Consider the following 17,923-nt stretch of genomic DNA (forward strand, 5'->3'; position numbering starts at 1 on the left):
GAACAGCCGACTCAATTTTGAGTTTACGACTACTAAAGTTCAACTCCGTATCCTGGTAATTTTGCACCAATCTAGAAGACAAGGAAACTCCTGGACCAGTATCCCCAGAGATATTGATTTCTTATGGGAACATGAAGGACTTCGCGACTCGACAGATTTAACGTGCATCAGTCACCATTTATTGCACGGGGAGTCTTCGGTCGGCTGGGAACAAACCCACGAACTTTTGAACACGGTCCCAGTGGTGCCCGAAGTATAGGGGCAATCGTAATCTTGGAAATATGGTTAGAACAGTGGTCCCAAAGTTTGTACTCTTAATGCTAATTTTACTTCATGCGTAATTCACCATATCTCGAAATTTTTTTTAAGCCAATTGAAAAATTTTTGCACGGAATTACGAAATTTGTTTATTTAAAGATAATACAAAAAGTTTATTATATATTATAAAAATGAGGAAAATGTTGAATTCTAAGACACAATTTTTTAACATCATTTTAAAGGATGGCAAGATCCAAAATTTGCTCAAAGTCGGTAATAGTTCCTGAGTTTGAATCTTTACAAAATGCAAAAATAAATGAAAATAATGGAGCCAAATCTTTGATCAGGTTTCTAGCTTAATTATTTAGACCATAAGTCTCAAAGTGATACTATGATGCGAAGATATGCAATTACAATTTTGATTCTCAGAAGAGGGGATTGCTCCCTTACTTTGGCAGCTCGATGACCTTCGGATGAAGTTGAGCCCTTTACGATAGATAAAGAGGAGCGATACCGTGCACCCTTGGTCCTACTTAGGCTGATTAGAAAAGTTTTTGCCCAATCACCACAACGCCATCTGCTCAATATCGTCATTAGAATGTTTGAAAGTTACTCTTTCAAGTTCCGCGGTGGACTTATCGTTAAGGCGCGGTATCCAGCAAATCAACGAAGTCAAGCATTACTGCAGAGGTCAGTGTGCGGGATTAGCCTGCGAAGCGAGCGAGAGTAGTTGGTATTAGAACTCGTTAAAGTGTTCTACCGCACATCCTCGGGCTATCGAAGCAGAAGTGGCACCTCCTCCGCAGAGGATCAAAATTGTGATGGCGTGTCTTCGGATCCAAGACCATCACCAGAATCCCATTATGTAGCTCTAGTCCTCTAGTGTTGCGTAAATAAATTACAACAACACTCTTTACCAAAATCTGGCGCAACAAACAACTTTAAAAATTTATTGGCTCTTGTCCTGAAAATAAAAATGCTTCTACCTGTGTTATATTCATTGCTTTAGTTCAAACAGGCCTTTAAATAGTTTATTTTAAATTTATACGTTAGTAAGTAATTAAGCTGAACAAAGATAAGTCATTTCAATCAATCAATCCAATCAATAAAACAATCAAGAGCATACATAAGTCAAATAATGAAAATATTTTGTACTGGTGAATCTTAATTAAAATCACCGAGAAGCATACAATCTATCATCAGATTCTTTTTATTAAGATTTTCTTTCCTATAAATAACCGTTTATTTATAATAATGATTGTAGTATAATGCTTTGCAAAAAAGTAAATTTAAAGTTTTTAAAAAATGCTTTAACCAGCTGTAATTGTAGAAACTTTCACCAATCATCTGCATTTAATCGTGGATTTTTTGAACAGTATCGTCGTGGAACAATTCCACCTGAAATTCATGACAAACCATGGCAAGAACATATAAAAGAAGGTCGCAAGATATTCGTTCAGGAGTGTAAACTTTGGGTTGATGAAGTTAAGGAAAAATTTCGTCAAGATCGGAAGCTTTATCAGCATGGGGATACAGATGTTTTCTTTAGGTTTGATAATAAAGTATGTATGTAGTTAAATATTCATAGTATTTATTGCATTTATGTTAACATTCCATAATAAAATACTTTTTAGGATCTATATTGTTGAAATGATATTTTATATTTTAAAATATTTCCTTGCTAACAGTATTTATTTCTGTGCATTTGCATTGTTAGTATGAAAAGGCATTTTGTGTAGTTTATGGAAAGATTTCCTTATCGGTAAAAATACTAAATCAGTTGCCAAAATTTAGTGACAACTAGGCAGAAATTAATTAGACTGAAAATAAATTAATAAATAATTACAGAAGAGAGAATCTTGAAAAGAGGTATTTTCAGCCATTCCTAGACAATACTTTATGTGGGGAGTGAGTTGTTATCGACAATGTTTTATATACTAGTGAATTGGAATTATATTTTTGTAGTGGTAGATACACTACAGTACTCCCCCCCTTGAATTTTATCTGCGATAGAATTCGATGAACGGATACCACTAGTTAATTCATTGCTGCTTTGAGAGAAGCCGGGAGAGCTGTATTAAGTTCACGGTCGTGGTCGCTCCTGTTTTGCCATTTAGCAGTCGAGTGTATATGTTGTATGTAATTGAGACTATTGTAGTGTATCTACCACTACAAAAATGTAATTCCTATTCTCTAGTATATAAGACATGTTAACTGGGGTATATAAGACATGTTAACATGTTAATACCTTTTCATAGATGACGGTTGACATAGTCGATTACTCCTCGGCCCACATTGGTGACTCATGTCTTATATACTAGAGAATTGGAATTACATTTTTGTAGTGGTATATACGCTACACTTTATAAAATTTTTTATTCCCTCTCCCTTAGTTTTTGCTTTAACTTTGACTGGAGTAATTTACATTTAGGATTAAATTCTGATAAAATGATATAACTTTGTGTTAGACAAAGTTTATGTTTTAATTCATTTTATAAAATTTTGAGTAGAATACTTAAGGAACCCTTGTGTTTTCTTTTTGTGTTCAAAACTGTTGACTTTTAAAACTCATCCAAGAAATTTTTTCCAATTTTTCTATCCCTGAATTCAACTTTTACTTTACATTTAAAATTTTTCCATGCTATCGTTTTTATTTTGCATTTTAAAATGGTTATAAATTTGCCTTTTAAGAAAATTTTAAAAATAATCCTTTCCTGCTTTACTTAGGCATTATTAATACCTTTTTCCTTCAGCATATCACAAATCCTTTCCCCTTTGTCAGGTATTTACATTATATGGTTATGAAATAAAAAGCGTTGATATAACTTATATGAATAAAATAAACTTATATAAATGAAATAAACTTATATAAATAAAATAAACTGATATAAATAAAATAAACTTATTTAAATAAAATAAACTTATGTAAAAAAAATAAACTTGTAATAAAATAATTTTAATTTTTTATGCAAGCATTATCTCTTCAATCAATACTGATTTCCTAGAAACAAATTTAAAAGCTAACGGAAACTTTTCTTACTTCTAATATATGAAAATAATCTAGTATTTATGAAAATATTGTTATGTTTTAGAATTTGTCCTGATTTTAGAACCTAATGCAGTGAATTTAGGTATTTTTTAGCCGTATCTTAATTATTAATATTTTATTCATAGGTAATATTTAGCTGAAAAGATGCATAAAATTCATATTACATAAAATACATTTTATTTTTTCTGCTACAAGTGGATTAATTTGTACTTAAGAAATTTAAATATAGTGTAAAATATATTATTTAAAGTAATTTCTTAAAAGTTTAATAACTTCAAAACATTTAAAAATATCCATTCAATAATACAATTTAGAGAAGAAAATTAAAACAAATTTGATTTAATTAAGAAAATTCATGCTTTAATAAAAAAATTTAAATATTTTTTATTAATTAATTATTATTTTTTTAAATCATATTTTTACACACTGATGATACAAATTTTTTTCATTTATTCATAGTTATCAATTATATTGAATTTTATGTATAAATCAAATTGCTGGTGTAGTGTCTCGCACTACCTAATTAAAAGTAATGTTATATTGAATTTTAGCTTGTATTTGCAAAAGCTTTATTTTATAATAAAGTCATGTTTTTTAAAAAATATAAGTTTTGCCTAAGATTTTGTCTAATTTTGTATTGTATTTTGATTAAGAAATTATCTAATAAGTAAAAAAATTATCATCTAGAAGTAAAAAAAATTTTTCTCGACGTTTCATTTGGGCTTCAAGATTTTTAATTGTAGCTTTATAACAGTGAAAAAAAAGCAAATATTTTAACAGCAATTGAAAATGCCATTTTATAAAAAGTGTTGAAAAAAGTGCTGATAATGTAAATCTGTTTATTTTCATTTTAGGAGTGTTTAAAAAAATGGCGTGTTGGCTCTGACAAGATAAATAATGAGGGGTTTAGTGATTGTCATTTCACTATAAATGATAAAGGTAAAGGAGTTTTCTATGGTAATATTGACACCACTCCTCCGAAGGATGGAAAGAGTAGGTTTGCTGGCTATTGTGGCATCAAGTCTACTAGAAAAACGGTAAGAATTTCATCTAGTTCTTTATCTTTCTTTAAACTGCTGCAAAGGTTTTGTTTAATAAAAAAACTTGAGCCTCTAGTGAATACATATTTTTCTTTTGTGCTTGCAAGACTGTTATCATCTTTCTTACCTATTGAGGAAATTCATACATTAATCGTGAGAGTAGTTGAAGTAATGATATTACCCTAGTGTTAATAATCATGAGAATAAAAAGCTAAATACTATTTTCATCATTTGAGTTTTTATTATCTTCTACTTTTACAAACCCTCAAAGCAAATCGAAAGTTTGAATCCTAGTTCTTTGATTCTGTGTATATTGTAAATCAACATTAACACCGGATTCGTACACTATTACGATTTTTCTTTAATTATTACAAATTCATATTTAAGATTATGGATTATACAGTGTTATGGTTGAGTAATGAAAATTATGGTTTTTAAGAATATCCGTAATAATCTGTTTAAAATTAATTTATTCCTGGAAGTAGCAATGGTTATGAAATTTTGTTATTTGCAACTAATAAACAGTAATTTTTTCGTTCTTTTAACAATTTTAAGTACAAAAAAGACTTTCTAGAAACAAGAAATAAAAAAAGAAAAGAAATCTCATCTTTCTCTTTTTCAGCAAACCTATTCTGAAACACAATCTTCTCTTCAAATAAAAAAGCAATTTTTTAAAAATTTCTTTCAATTAAAATTTTTTTTGAAAAGCAATTTTAATGGTCTCTCCTAAAGGTTTTCTTCAACACAAAGTCTGTCCCGCAGTGGACTGATCATTAGGACACGGTTCCCAGCAGATCACCGAAGTCAAGCATCACTGGCTGCGGTCAGTGTGCGGATGGGTGACCACTTGGATCCGTCTGCGTAGGGACCGAGGGTGTGCGGTATTGGTTCTCGTTAAACTGTGCTACCGTAAAGTGCTCGACTTCGCTCGCAGGTCGTTGAGCTACCGAAGTGGGGGTGCCATCCTCTCCGCAGAGGATCAAAATTGTGATGGCATGTCTTCGGATCATCCTCCGGGATGTTTCCCAGACCGTCGCCAATAGCCCATTGTGCAGCTCTAGTGCGACGTAAATTAACAACAACAACAACAAATCAACACAAAGTCTATGGAAAAAAAAATCTGAGCCTCCCAAAAGTAGAAAATAAATGTTAGTGGTCTTTCTTGGAGGTTTAAAAAATATTGTTATTTCATGTCTTTAGAGATATTTTTAGTAGACAGAAGAAAAAATAAAATCTTCTTAAGACAATAAAATATTTTGGAATTTTTTTCACAGCTTAACATTTTTATACATACTGCTACTAACTATAATTATTATAAAATAATGTAAAATGTAATTGTAAAAACAATATGAGGTATTTTTCCTATCTTTTATAATTGCTATTTTAAAATCTATTTGTAGATGAAAAGTGATTTTTTGTCTGAAAATATTAAATGCATTCTAGTAAAATAAATGCAATTTGGTACTCATGGATCATGATATTACACATCTAATATTTAAAAATTGTCTGTATAAAATGAAAGTCATCATTTCAACTAGTTTTTGTGATACAGTCAAACCCCCGCTATAGTGAACCTTCAAGGGACCAAAATTTTGGTTCACTATAACCGGGAGTTCACTATATCCGTTATGCAGGCAATTTAACTAATGGTTCCCAAACTCCTCCCTTTTATTACGCATTATTTAAGTAAATGTCTGAAAAATATTATTTAGTAGCGAAAAATGTGTTATTTTTCATTACTCTTCGTCTTGCTTACAAATAAAAAATAAAAATTAGTGATCTTTAGTTGATGATTAATCCTGACAGAAAATGCATATTGATCCCACTGACACCTTACAGGTGCATTATCTGACAGGGTTGGAAATATCTGCTTGGTTTGTTTAGGGATGGGAAAGTGAGATGAAAGAAGCTTATCGCTAAATTCCCCTCTACAGATGGTTTTAAAAATCGGTATATGTATTTATTTTAAAGTAAAAATTTCAAAATTATTACAAAAAAAATGAGGAAAAAAATCAGTTGAAGACAGAAAAAGTTCATTATATCCAACTTCCTCACTTTTTCGGTTCACTATACCCACAAAAAATAACATTATACGTGTATAGCAAAGCACGGGACCTAACATTTCGTTCGCTATATCCGGGAGTTCACTATAAACCGTGTTCACTATAGCGGGGTTTCACTGTACTTTAATTTGAATGGTACATTTGTGGACGGTTTAAACTTAGATGTGTGCGACTTCTAACCAGCACTATATGTATGAACGATTAGAAAAACTGCAATATCCTATTTATCATCTTGAAGAAGGCTCTTTTTTATTTTATTTTTATGATTTTAATAAAGTATCATGTCTCAATTAATCCTGTTACATCTCTCTTATAAATTTTTCTCAACATCTTACAAAACAATTGACTATTAATATTATATTATTTTCGTTTCAGAAATCCTTTATGCGGGAGGACTGTTATTTTTGGGATTGGTTTACTCATTTAGAATTGAGGGTAAAAGGTGATGGAAGAGGTTATGCTATTAATTTAGGCTTGGGACTGTATTATGATGTCACCTGGTTCTCTACATTTACTTATCCTATGTACACCCGTGGTGGTCCCTACTGGGAAACAATTAGAGTAAGAATAACTTACTATTTAAATTGTTAAAGTTTCAGTTGTATTTATGGCTCCTAAATAATAATGTTTAAATTATTAATTTGACAGTCAAATTTTGATTTTTCTGGTAAGCTGAAGGTACTTTTCAGAATTGAACATTTCAGATAATTAAGAAATTAATTGTATGAAAGATAAATTTCAACCTTAAGTATCTAAATGTTTATTTCTGTAATAATTGTATGCATTGAATTTCATTTATTTAGTTATAATCATTCAATCAAAATTTGTTTAAAATTTCCATCACTCGTGAATACATACCACTTTTTAAAAATACATTTATTCTAAAGATACTATAGACATTATTACATTACGCTAACATGAATTTTTTTATTTTGTTGAAATTTTTTTTATGTGCTGTAATATAGTTATTACCAGTGGGGATTGAGCTACCAGCCTTTTGGTTAAGAACTGAATGCACTACCCAATTTATTTTTGTAATAATTGTAAGCAATTAATCTCACTTATTTAGTTATGATCATTTAATCGAAGTATTCCAGTTCAATTATGTTAAAAATATGTTTATAGGAGAGTGTCATAGTGTCAGTAGCAGGATTTTAAAGGCATTTTTACTGCTCAGTCAGTGACATAGTATCTATCATAAAAGCATATCTTTTAAAAACTTGCCAAATTTTTATTTTCTCACCCATATAATAAAATAAACTATTTTTCTAGAATGAGAAAAGACAATGCAAACAATAAAATTTACAAAAACCCAAGATTTAAAATTTTTAAATTTGTTTATAAGTCTGACCCTCATCTTTTTATTTATTTAATCAAAAAATTAAAGTGAATGTTTTTTTATATATATTTGCACTTTCTGCAGGTAGAAATACAAAAGAAGTTTGGTTTTTATGCAAGAAAACATGAGGCTGAAATATTTTTGATTTGCGAAACTGTTAGATTTAATGCTATTATGCTGGTGCTTTTATTGAAAATAGTCCCACTTTTTCTTCTCTTTTCCATATTCTTAAGATTGATGTCTGTTTCTTTAGAGTTTTTATTTTTTTAAAAAAAGTTCTCCCCAGTCCAATCAAAATTAATAGTATTCAGAGTCTCTGTAATTGTTATTGCATCTATCTAAATAATTAAAAATTCTTGTTTAATCTTTAGACAAAATAGTTTCGCCTAAGTTTTTCGTTATTCAGCTATAATGCTATGAAACGTACAACAAAATTTGTACTAATTATTTCGCACTCTGCAGGCCAGCCTTATATTTTTTATAACTCTTTATTCAGTATAGAGGTTCCCAGAGTGTAGCCTGTAGAATAAAACTAGCTCAGGAACAGCACCAAATTGGCTAAATTTAGCCGGTTCAACTTTGGCGTTACCTGTAACAGTTTATCTTAATTATATTTATAAATATGTAAGTTTTTCTTACAAAATAATAATTTAAAGAACCGCAACAACTGATTTATATAGAGCAAATGCAATTTTTTGTTAAATTAGGATTGAAACCAAATAGTATTTTGCTAAAAGGACATAAGTATGGGTTAATTTTTTCTTGTAATAACAAAATAAGATTATAAATTTCAATAAATCTGTAGTGCCATTATAACCTCTCATTCCTTTAGAAACATGACAATTTTTCTTAATTCTCTAAAGCTAGGGGGAAGACCCTTTTCACCTCTAAATAACACGTCTGATGGCTATGTCTTGACCCTTGGAACGTAGTGGAAGAGTCAGTGTCCATCTTGAGCTAGATAGTTTGGAGATTCCTGGTTATCTTTAATAGTTACATCCCCGGCTTGTTTGGATTATTAGTATACTATCATGTGTTAATATATTTGTATATCATTGTATATTAAATAAAGTAATGTAATAATTAGAGCCCGGATTTTGATGACCTAAAAAATCTCAACTAATGCCCTTAAAAAGTGCAAAAAATGCCTTTAAAAAGGGCAAAAATTGCACAAAAAATGCCTTAAATAAAGTAAAAATATTGAATTAAAAAATGTTTCGCTCTTTAAAATTATTATGAGTCATTTAAAAGATATAAAGCAATGCAAAACTTGTTTTACGTTCATTAAAGTTTGAAAAGTATGTTTTATATCCTAAAATAACAAAAAAAGGAAAATATTTTTCTTTTGTAGAGAAACTCTGAGGGATATAACAACTCCCATCTCATAATATTACTAAATATCAGAATTACATTGGATTATAAATTTTTTTTTTGATAATTTGAAATGTAAACGAGCGTCTCTTGTCTGAAAGAAAATTTTCATTCCTGCAGAAGCTTCTTTCAACGTCTACTGATGTTATAAGTGTGTACTTGAAAAAGACGGTCTCACTTACTGACAATTCTTCTTCAATTTGAAAAGATTTTGCTTCACCTGTTAATATTCTGTAGATTTTCTTCATTGTTTGGAAGCCAGTGTAAGAATGAAAATTGGTAAAAAATAATAAAAATTGGAAAAAATTAACCAAAAAAATGCATTAAAATGCAAAATACGCCCCAATATTTAAAGAAAAATGCCCTATAAATCTAAAAAAATGCTCTAAAAGACAAAAAATGTCCAAAAATGCAAATGTCATCAAAATCCGGGCCTTAGTAATAATATATCTGTTCGGTATTAGATAATTATTACAATGATTATTGTATCTTGTATTTAACATCATACTATGTAATTTATTTTTTATCATGCTAAATATTACTTTCATTGATATAATTGTAACCATGAGCCTATTATGTATAAATATTAAAGTCTTTTTTTCAACCAATTATTAATTTTATTAATATTGTTTATTCTAGATACCATTTTCAAAATTTTTTATGCAATCTAAGGGTCGCATACAGGACAGGCAGGAAAGGATTCCTCTCAATAAAGTCAACAGTGTTGGTATCACTGCTGCTACAGTACCTGGGCCGTTTCATTTAGAAATAGATTATATCGGATGCCATAAGGATGATTCTTTTAAAGAGAAATGTGCTTATGAAATGTATAAAATACCTAAAGAGCTTGTTACTGATTAATTAAATACTGTTTAGAAATGTATCTTGCATTTATTCATACAATTCTACAAGACATCAATTCACAAAATTATGATGACAATACAAGGTGAGTCTGAACAAGACAGTGAAATTACTGAGTGATAGAGCATATCTACATGAGCAGTATTCGTCATAGAACGTATGATGGAACACAAGCAGTGAGAAATTAAAAGGTAGTTTTTCATTTTAAAGAATTGCAACAAGAATGGAAGAAAATGCTTCAGAAATTTTTTTATTCATGGGAATATGATTGATGTACAAAGAAATTGCAAAAAAGAAAAGATGTAAGTGATGTTTGAAGAATTGCTAAAAAGATCTTCCGCCAGCTGCAATGCAGGCTTCACATCTGTACTGTTGAGAGTGATATACATTTGTGATAACAATAAATTCTTTGGGCATCAATTAAATTGTTTTCTTTTGAGCAATTTCTTTGTAGATCAATCATATAAATAAAAAGCTTTTTGAAGCATCTTTTCCCATTCTACTCTTTATTCTTTAAATGAGTAAAAAGCTTTTTGAAGCATCTTTCCCCATTCTTGTGTTTATTCTGTAAATGTGTGAAAAGTTTTTTTAAAGCATCTTTTCCCATTCTTGTGTTTATTCTTTAAATGATTAAAAAGTTTTTTAAAGCATCTTTTCCCATTCTTGTGTTTATTCTTTAAATGCGTAAAAAGTTTTTTTAAAGCATCTTTTCCCATTCTTATGTTAATTCTTTAAATATGTAAAAAGTTTTTGAAGCATCTTTTCCCATTTTCGTGTTTATTCTTATAATGAGTAAAAAGTTCTTTGAAGCATCTTTTCCCATTTTTGTGTTTATTCTTATAATGAGTAAAAAGTTTTTTGAAGCATCTTTTCCCAGTCTTGTGTTTATTCTTTAAATGTGACAGTGGAAAACTACCTTTGAACTTGTCATTGCCTGCATTCTGATTATAGATCCTATGACAAATATTACTCGAGTACATGAAATCTATCACCCATTAAAGTATTGCCGTCTTGTTCAGACTCACTCTATGTCTATGTGATGTAATATATTATTTATGAAACAATTAAAAACTTGTATAAACCTTGTTAACCTGTATTTATGAAATTAAAATATGTAGCGGGAGACATTTAACACAATTTAAAATTTTTTTCATAAACTTTTTTTAATGCTATCAAACTCTAGGAAATCAACATAAACATGCCAAAAAATTAGAAATGTCTTAAAATTTAAATTTTTTAGCCTCTCACACTATTATATCAAAAAGCTAGCAATGGCTCATGTAAAGTTACTTATCTTGCTTATAAAAAATGATATATACTTTTTAATGTATATTGTTATACTAAGCAAAGTAAAAAAATAAAATGTTTAAATCAAAGCTTTTCTTTTAACTGAATTATTAAAAAAATAAATAAATAAAAGGCATTTAAAGTTAGTATTAGACTGTTATAAATAACTTTTTACTAACAAGCGTTATTTATACATTTAAGTGAAAATTTATATAATTAGGCTATTAATAAATACCTCACTTTCATGTGAAGATATATAAAATTTATTCTTAGTTTTTATACTATTTCTACAGTAGTTTAATTAAACATCTTATATAAAATTTTCACAAAATAATGTTTATCAGCAATGCTCCTATAAATATTTTATTAAATTCATAGTAAAACAACTTTTACCTTCTTAAACATGATAAAGTAGTATTTATATATTAAATTGTAAAATATGATATTTAGATTTTGTTCCAAACACAATCTAGAAATTGTAATAGCGTTTTTTGTTTAAATATGTAGAAAGTGTATGATGAACAATATTACCCAAACAGAATTTATGAACTGTAGGTAACTAATTTTTTTTTTAAATTTCTCGAAACTGTGTAATGTGTGAAACATGTATTTTTGTTTGTTTTTGTTTTAGTAATGAAATCAGATTACTTTCAACAACCATTTAATATCCAATATTTATAAACTTTTTGAAAAAAAAAAAACATTTAAGTACAGTAATTTGTTGTAAAATACTTCCTAATACAAACAGTGGTAAGAAAAATAAATGCAAATCAACTAAGAAAAATAATGACTTTCAACAATAAAAATAAAGTACAATCCTTCAATTTTGTGCGCAAGGATGTTTCTCATTGTTCATCATAGTGTGGTATAATAAATAACAACCCGTAATTATCCTCTTTACTCCTTGAATCTAATAGTCATCATGTTGCTGTTGCCACTTTCACAAATGAAACCAAATTGATTATAGAATTTCACCATTTTGTCCTTACAATCAAGAGACATTTTATAGCATCCTATGTGCTCTGCTAGCAACCTTATTGTGATAACAACCCTAAAAAGAAAGAAAAACTTCAAATTTATCAATAAAAGTTCGTTATAACGAAAATTCACAATAGCAAAAGGAATTGTTTTTACTGCATCATTATAAACAAATTTATTTTAGAATGAAACAGCAAAAAATAAATAAATTAATTAAAAGACATATTTATCTCTTTCCCTTTCATTTTGAATAACTAATTCGATTTAGCTATATCGTAATTAGAGAGGGCTGTTTTTTTTTTTTTTTACAGATTGTAGATCGATAGTTTAAGCAAGATGCAAGAAAAACCTATTGCAATAGTTTTCGACTTCATTCATAACACTGAATATTGATTCCAATAGTAAGCTGTTATGAGAAATAAGGTTGCACTGTAGGTACGTGGTCAAAAAATTTTTTTGATTAATTTTTCTGAAGTGTGTAACAGGCTTCGTCAATACAGCACATTTTTTTGTAAGAAGATAGCTCGGTTGTTGGTTGCCCACACATAACTTCATAACAAAAAAGATTAAACATAATGATGAATTGATGCTTCTTTATTCTTTTTCTATATTGATACCAGAAACTAATAAAAAATATCTTCCAATTTGTATTTTTTGAAATAATATTGCTCGACTTAAGCAGTAGAAAAAAAAGAATTTCTCTCAAAAAAATTGCTGCAATAATGTGAGACTAATAACTTTTAGCAAGTAATTAACATAAAATTTTTGTTTCTTTAACATAATAATCTTGTCAATGTCTTGGAAACGTGTTATAATAGCGGACTTATTGTAATATGTTGTACTCTATACATCTAGCCTATACTGTATGGAGAAAAAAGACTTATATTTTGTTTATAGAGACATTTAAACGTTTCAAGGTATAATACCATGTTTGTATATTAACTTTCTGATCATCAATCAGGGCTTTTTCAAAATTTTAAATTACAGACTTCCTAAATCAAAAAACCAGCTTTGCTATGTTGTTCAAAGGAAAATGTTAAATATGAAATTAAAGGAGTTCTTTAAATGGTTATCAGCTGTATTGCAAAATATACTACCACAGTTACACAAACAGGGCTGCTAACTTTCTATGTTTTTTGGGAAAATATTTTCAAGTGGCAGATAAGTTTATGTTTTAATGTATGATTCTTTTGATTTGTAAATTTGATTCAAAATTGCTTTCCACACCACTATATGTGAATGATTGAAAAGCCACATGTCCAGCTCACTTGTGGTGAGGCTTTTAAAATAGTAGTGCAAAATTACCAAAAATTCAGCAAACTTCAGTTTTTAACTGTTTACCACTTCATAAAATATTTTGAAAAAAGCGTACGTGTAGGCAACTTTGTACATGCTTAAAATTTTTTGTATGAGTTACTATGATGTGATCACACTGCTCTGAATTAAAAAAAAATATTTTCCTGAAATAATTTAATGCCATCCAAAGTTTAAATACATCATATCATAACAGACATTGTAAAAGACAACATTTTACTCAATTTCAACATTTTGTTACATTAACTTAAAATCTTAGATTTTGACAGTTTATTGCAGAAATGTTATTTTCTTCCTCAATAAAAATAAAAGATTTAATGAAGTTTCAAACAATAGTAATTACTATAATCTTAATTTCTCTCTCTTTTTCCTTCTTGATAAAAAACTAATTTTTCCAGACTAAATTAAATAAATTTCATTTGTTATATTGGGTTAATTTATTTCAGCCATATTATTTTTGTTACCTTAATTGTTTAAATAAATCATAATTAATTTTTTTATTAAGAGACTATTAACATTAGTAATTAGTATACATAAGGCATTAGAAATTTCTATAAGTTTGTTATTTTCGATTGCAGTATAGGCTTTTTTGGCTCTTATACCACCAAAATCATACCAATCAATCATAGCTATTCCAAAAAATATAGTTATTTTGCTCAATCGATTAATAAAACATTAAATAGACAATGAATTAGAAATTAAAACATACTTAAAACTTACCAACTCAATTAAAGTTTGGTTGTAAGAAATTAGTGTGATCAATTTTATTTCCCTCCACTAAGATATATAAACTTAAAATTCTTATTTTTTGAATAAATTTTAATTTTTAATGTAATGGCAACATTGATATGAAATTTAAATAATATATCTTTTTTGTTTTAATCTGTTAAATCATTTAATATAGAATGCAATGAATTAAAAATTGCTGCATACTTACAATTTACCCAATTGTTTGCCTCTATAGTCATTACTGATTACAACATCTTCTAATCTTCCTCTCTATAAAAACATTTTTTTTAATGAAATATAAATTTTTTAAAAAAGTACTTCGGTTTTAACAACATAAGTATGATTAAAAATGAGATAATGAATATACTAGCACACTGAAAAAAATAAGTTATTGAAATACAGGAAGTAAAAATAGATAAAAACAAAATATATATGAATTAAAAATATATAAATCCGTATTTTAGATTGTGAAGATTTCTCTAATTGTGATTCAGAAAAATGTATTGGTATTTTTTGATATTCTGAATCTGATGTGGCTTTGAATTTTTCTATTCTTAGATATTCATTATGAATTACAGCAGTTCAACAGAATCCGAAAAACTTATTTGTATATTTTAATATTCTGAACCTGATGTGGCTTTGAATTTTTCTATCCTTTGATATTCATTATGAACTATAGCAGTTCAACAGAATCCGAAAAATGCAACTGTATATTTTAATATTCTGAACCTGGTGTGGCTTTGAATTTTTCTATTCTTTGATATTCTTAATGAATAGTTCAATTATTTTTTTTCAAATTTCATTAAGTTATTTTCATTCTTTTAATAAATTATACTGGTGATTTAGGTAAGCATTAATTATTCGTAATTCCATTTAAAAATGTTTAAACTCAAATACAGTATATTATATTTTAAGACAATTCCATCATTTGGGAATGTCCTATTTGCAGACTTTAAAAAAGCATACATCTACATGCTTTTAAAGCCAGCTAATACGACAATAATAAAAAGCGGAATTACCTTTTAATGAAGCATACAAGTAGAAATGTTAATTTATAATTGCAAATAATATTTAACTATGCTTTTGTTTAATTTTTTATATTACCTTTTCACTATAAATATGAATACATACCAAACCAGCAGAGTGTATAAATTTCCTTTCAACAAATAACGTAGCAGTGCCTATAATCTGGTTCGTAGTTAAATCTTCTATAACAGTAATGAAATATCTATTTTTTGCAGACTTCATTTCTTGGAATGTTTCTGTTAAATATAAAGATACAAATTAAACAGCAAGTATATCACGATATTCACAATGAGTTTTGCTATAAAGAGTAGTTGAACTAGAAAACTATTGGATCATTTTGAATTTAAGTAATTTATGGAAGCAATTACCAGTGCTCTCCCTAAGCGTTATTAGATGGGCCACCCACCCTGCCTGCCCTTTGATCCCTATAAATGCTCCCTTTTTGCACTTTTAGTAAAAATAAGCAGCCATCCCATAAAAACGACGTTCAATGACGGAATTTATATAATTTATTATTTATTGTAAGACAAATTGGTAAAATTTTATTCACGAAAAATGTTGAAATATATACAGTAGGGAACCGATTATCCGGAACGATCGGGACTATCGCTATTCCGGATAACTGATTTTTCCGGTTTTCTGAATCGCTACAAAAAGCCGTTTTTTTATTGTTAAATCCAACTAAAAAAAAATTTTTTTTGGAAATAATCTTAAAAAGAAGAAAAAACGATGGAGTAATACACTAATGATTATTTCCAAAATGATGGTAAGGTAAACATCTTTCAAAAAAGAAAGAAAAATCCTAAAATCTTATGAGGAAAAAAAAAAAAGTTTTAAAAATGGTGGGAAAATTTATCGAATTTCGTTCCGGTTTTTTGGTTTTCCGGTTTTCTGATTTCCGGATAACGGGTTCTGTACTGTATATATATATATATACATATATATATATATATATATATACACAGATTTATTGAAAATTAAAAAAATGCTAAAATAGATAAATTTCTAATAACCTTTTAATTTCAAATAAAGCTTTTTTTTCTTAATAAGAAAGCAAAATTTGTTTGATATTATAAACAAATGACCTGCATTAAAAAGTTATGCCTAATTAAATCAGTTGAAAAATCATAAGAGCAATAAAGTTTTTAGCAAAACTTTGCTTGTTTGTTTTTTTTTTTTTTTTTTAAAAATAGCGCAAAAATTTTAATTTTTTGGCCTGAGAAAATAATTACAACATTTTCTCACAAAATACCTATTATAGATAAAGTACAAAATACAAAAATATCTAAAAAAAAAACAATGAAATTTTTTTTATTTTTATAATAGCTTAAATTAATTGGTAAAAAAGTAAAAATTTCTACATTGAATATTTTTATAACTTAATCTTAAAGTTTTAAACATACCTTTGAATGTTTGTTCAGACACCTCTCCTACTCTTGTAAGTTGAGCTAATAAATCTAAATAACCTAAGAAAAAAAATATTTTAAGTAATACTTTTTCTTAATAACATCTAAGATCTATTTCAACTGTTTATTTTATTTCTTGCTAATTTATTATTATTTTTTATGTTTTGCAACAGCACTTGATTAAACAATATTGGTCTCATGCATCAAAGACACATATGAATGGAGCATAAAAATAAAACAATAAAAAAAATATTTAAAAAATGTAGAATCTATTTTTAATAACATACATAAAATGGATTTTTTTTCAAAAAATATTTTGTATCTGAAAATTGAACTGTTTTTAGGTTTTTCGTTAATATCCTTATTGCAATAACCAATTTTATAACAATTTCAACCAGTGTTAAAAGAATGAAAACAAATAATATAAAAGAAGACTTATTTTTTTTAACTTATCATTTTTTAAAATAAAAAAAAAATAAAAAAAAACATTATAGTAATGCAAATATTTTTCCTACAGTTATATAAAAATTGTAAAGCATATTTTTAGAAGTGCTAAGATAGGTGAATTATATAAAACATGACATAAGACATGTATTTTTAGTAATACAGAAAATATAATGCAGTATCTATTTTACATATTTTTTAAAAGTGTAGACATATAACGACATGAAAACCTACAGTTTAGCAAAGAGAGAATTCTGGTACACATCAAAGCAGTTTCTTAACAATGACATTTTATTCAATATTTATAAAATAAATAAGAAAAATTACCTTTATTATAATCATTTAGACAAAGAGGTCTTAGTATTAAATTTTCTCCAGGGTTTAATATAGAAATAGGAGGATTGAAATTCACGTAGTTTTTCTTGTAGTCTAATTTTTTCAAAATTTCAGGTGGGTAGATATAATCGTCATCAACATTGCACTGTAATAGCAAATATTAAAATATTAGTATATATAAAAGTGAGTATATATAAATATAAAAGTAAGATATAAATAAAAATGAATTAAAAACAAATGAAATTTTTCGCGTACATTTTCTTCGTAATTGTTAGAATTCATAGCTTTTCTTAACAAGAAGAAATTTTACTTCCAATGACTTATCCCTAAGGCATAAATCTCAATTCACTCCAATAAAATGTTGTTTCAAGGATTTATTGACAGCATTCCGGAATCGTCTGCTTACGTTCGGTAATAGATAG

The 17,923-nt window shown here is 27.7% G+C and overlaps 2 protein-coding genes across 2 annotated transcripts; one reads left to right on the forward strand and one right to left on the reverse strand.

Moving 5' to 3' along the window:
- The first annotated feature begins 936 nt into the window (after window positions 1-936).
- On the forward strand, window positions 937-10,003 carry CIA30 (complex I intermediate-associated protein 30). Its single transcript, XM_043040242.3, has 4 exons — window positions 937-1,820; window positions 4,162-4,344; window positions 6,786-6,971; window positions 9,760-10,003. Exons 1-4 carry the CDS (start codon window positions 1,527-1,529, stop codon window positions 9,979-9,981), a joined length of 885 nt encoding a protein of 294 aa, XP_042896176.2. The 5' UTR covers window positions 937-1,526; the 3' UTR covers window positions 9,982-10,003.
- A 1,909-nt stretch (window positions 10,004-11,912) lies between these two features.
- Window positions 11,913-17,921, reverse strand: Gnpnat (glucosamine 6-phosphate N-acetyltransferase). The gene is made up of 6 exons (XM_016075596.5): window positions 17,757-17,921; window positions 17,493-17,646; window positions 16,719-16,781; window positions 15,421-15,551; window positions 14,498-14,559; window positions 11,913-12,319 (listed from the first exon to the last, which is right to left on the reverse strand). The coding sequence occupies exons 1-6, from the start codon at window positions 17,781-17,783 to the stop codon at window positions 12,166-12,168; spliced, it is 591 nt and encodes a 196-aa protein (XP_015931082.1). The 5' UTR covers window positions 17,784-17,921; the 3' UTR covers window positions 11,913-12,165.
- Between the last annotated feature and the right edge of the window lie 2 nt (window positions 17,922-17,923).

Source organism: Parasteatoda tepidariorum, chromosome 5 (assembly GCF_982258835.1).
Source record: "Parasteatoda tepidariorum strain Cologne lab strain chromosome 5, Ptep-v5.0, whole genome shotgun sequence".
In the NCBI taxonomy this organism is placed as follows: domain Eukaryota; kingdom Metazoa; phylum Arthropoda; class Arachnida; order Araneae; family Theridiidae; genus Parasteatoda; species Parasteatoda tepidariorum.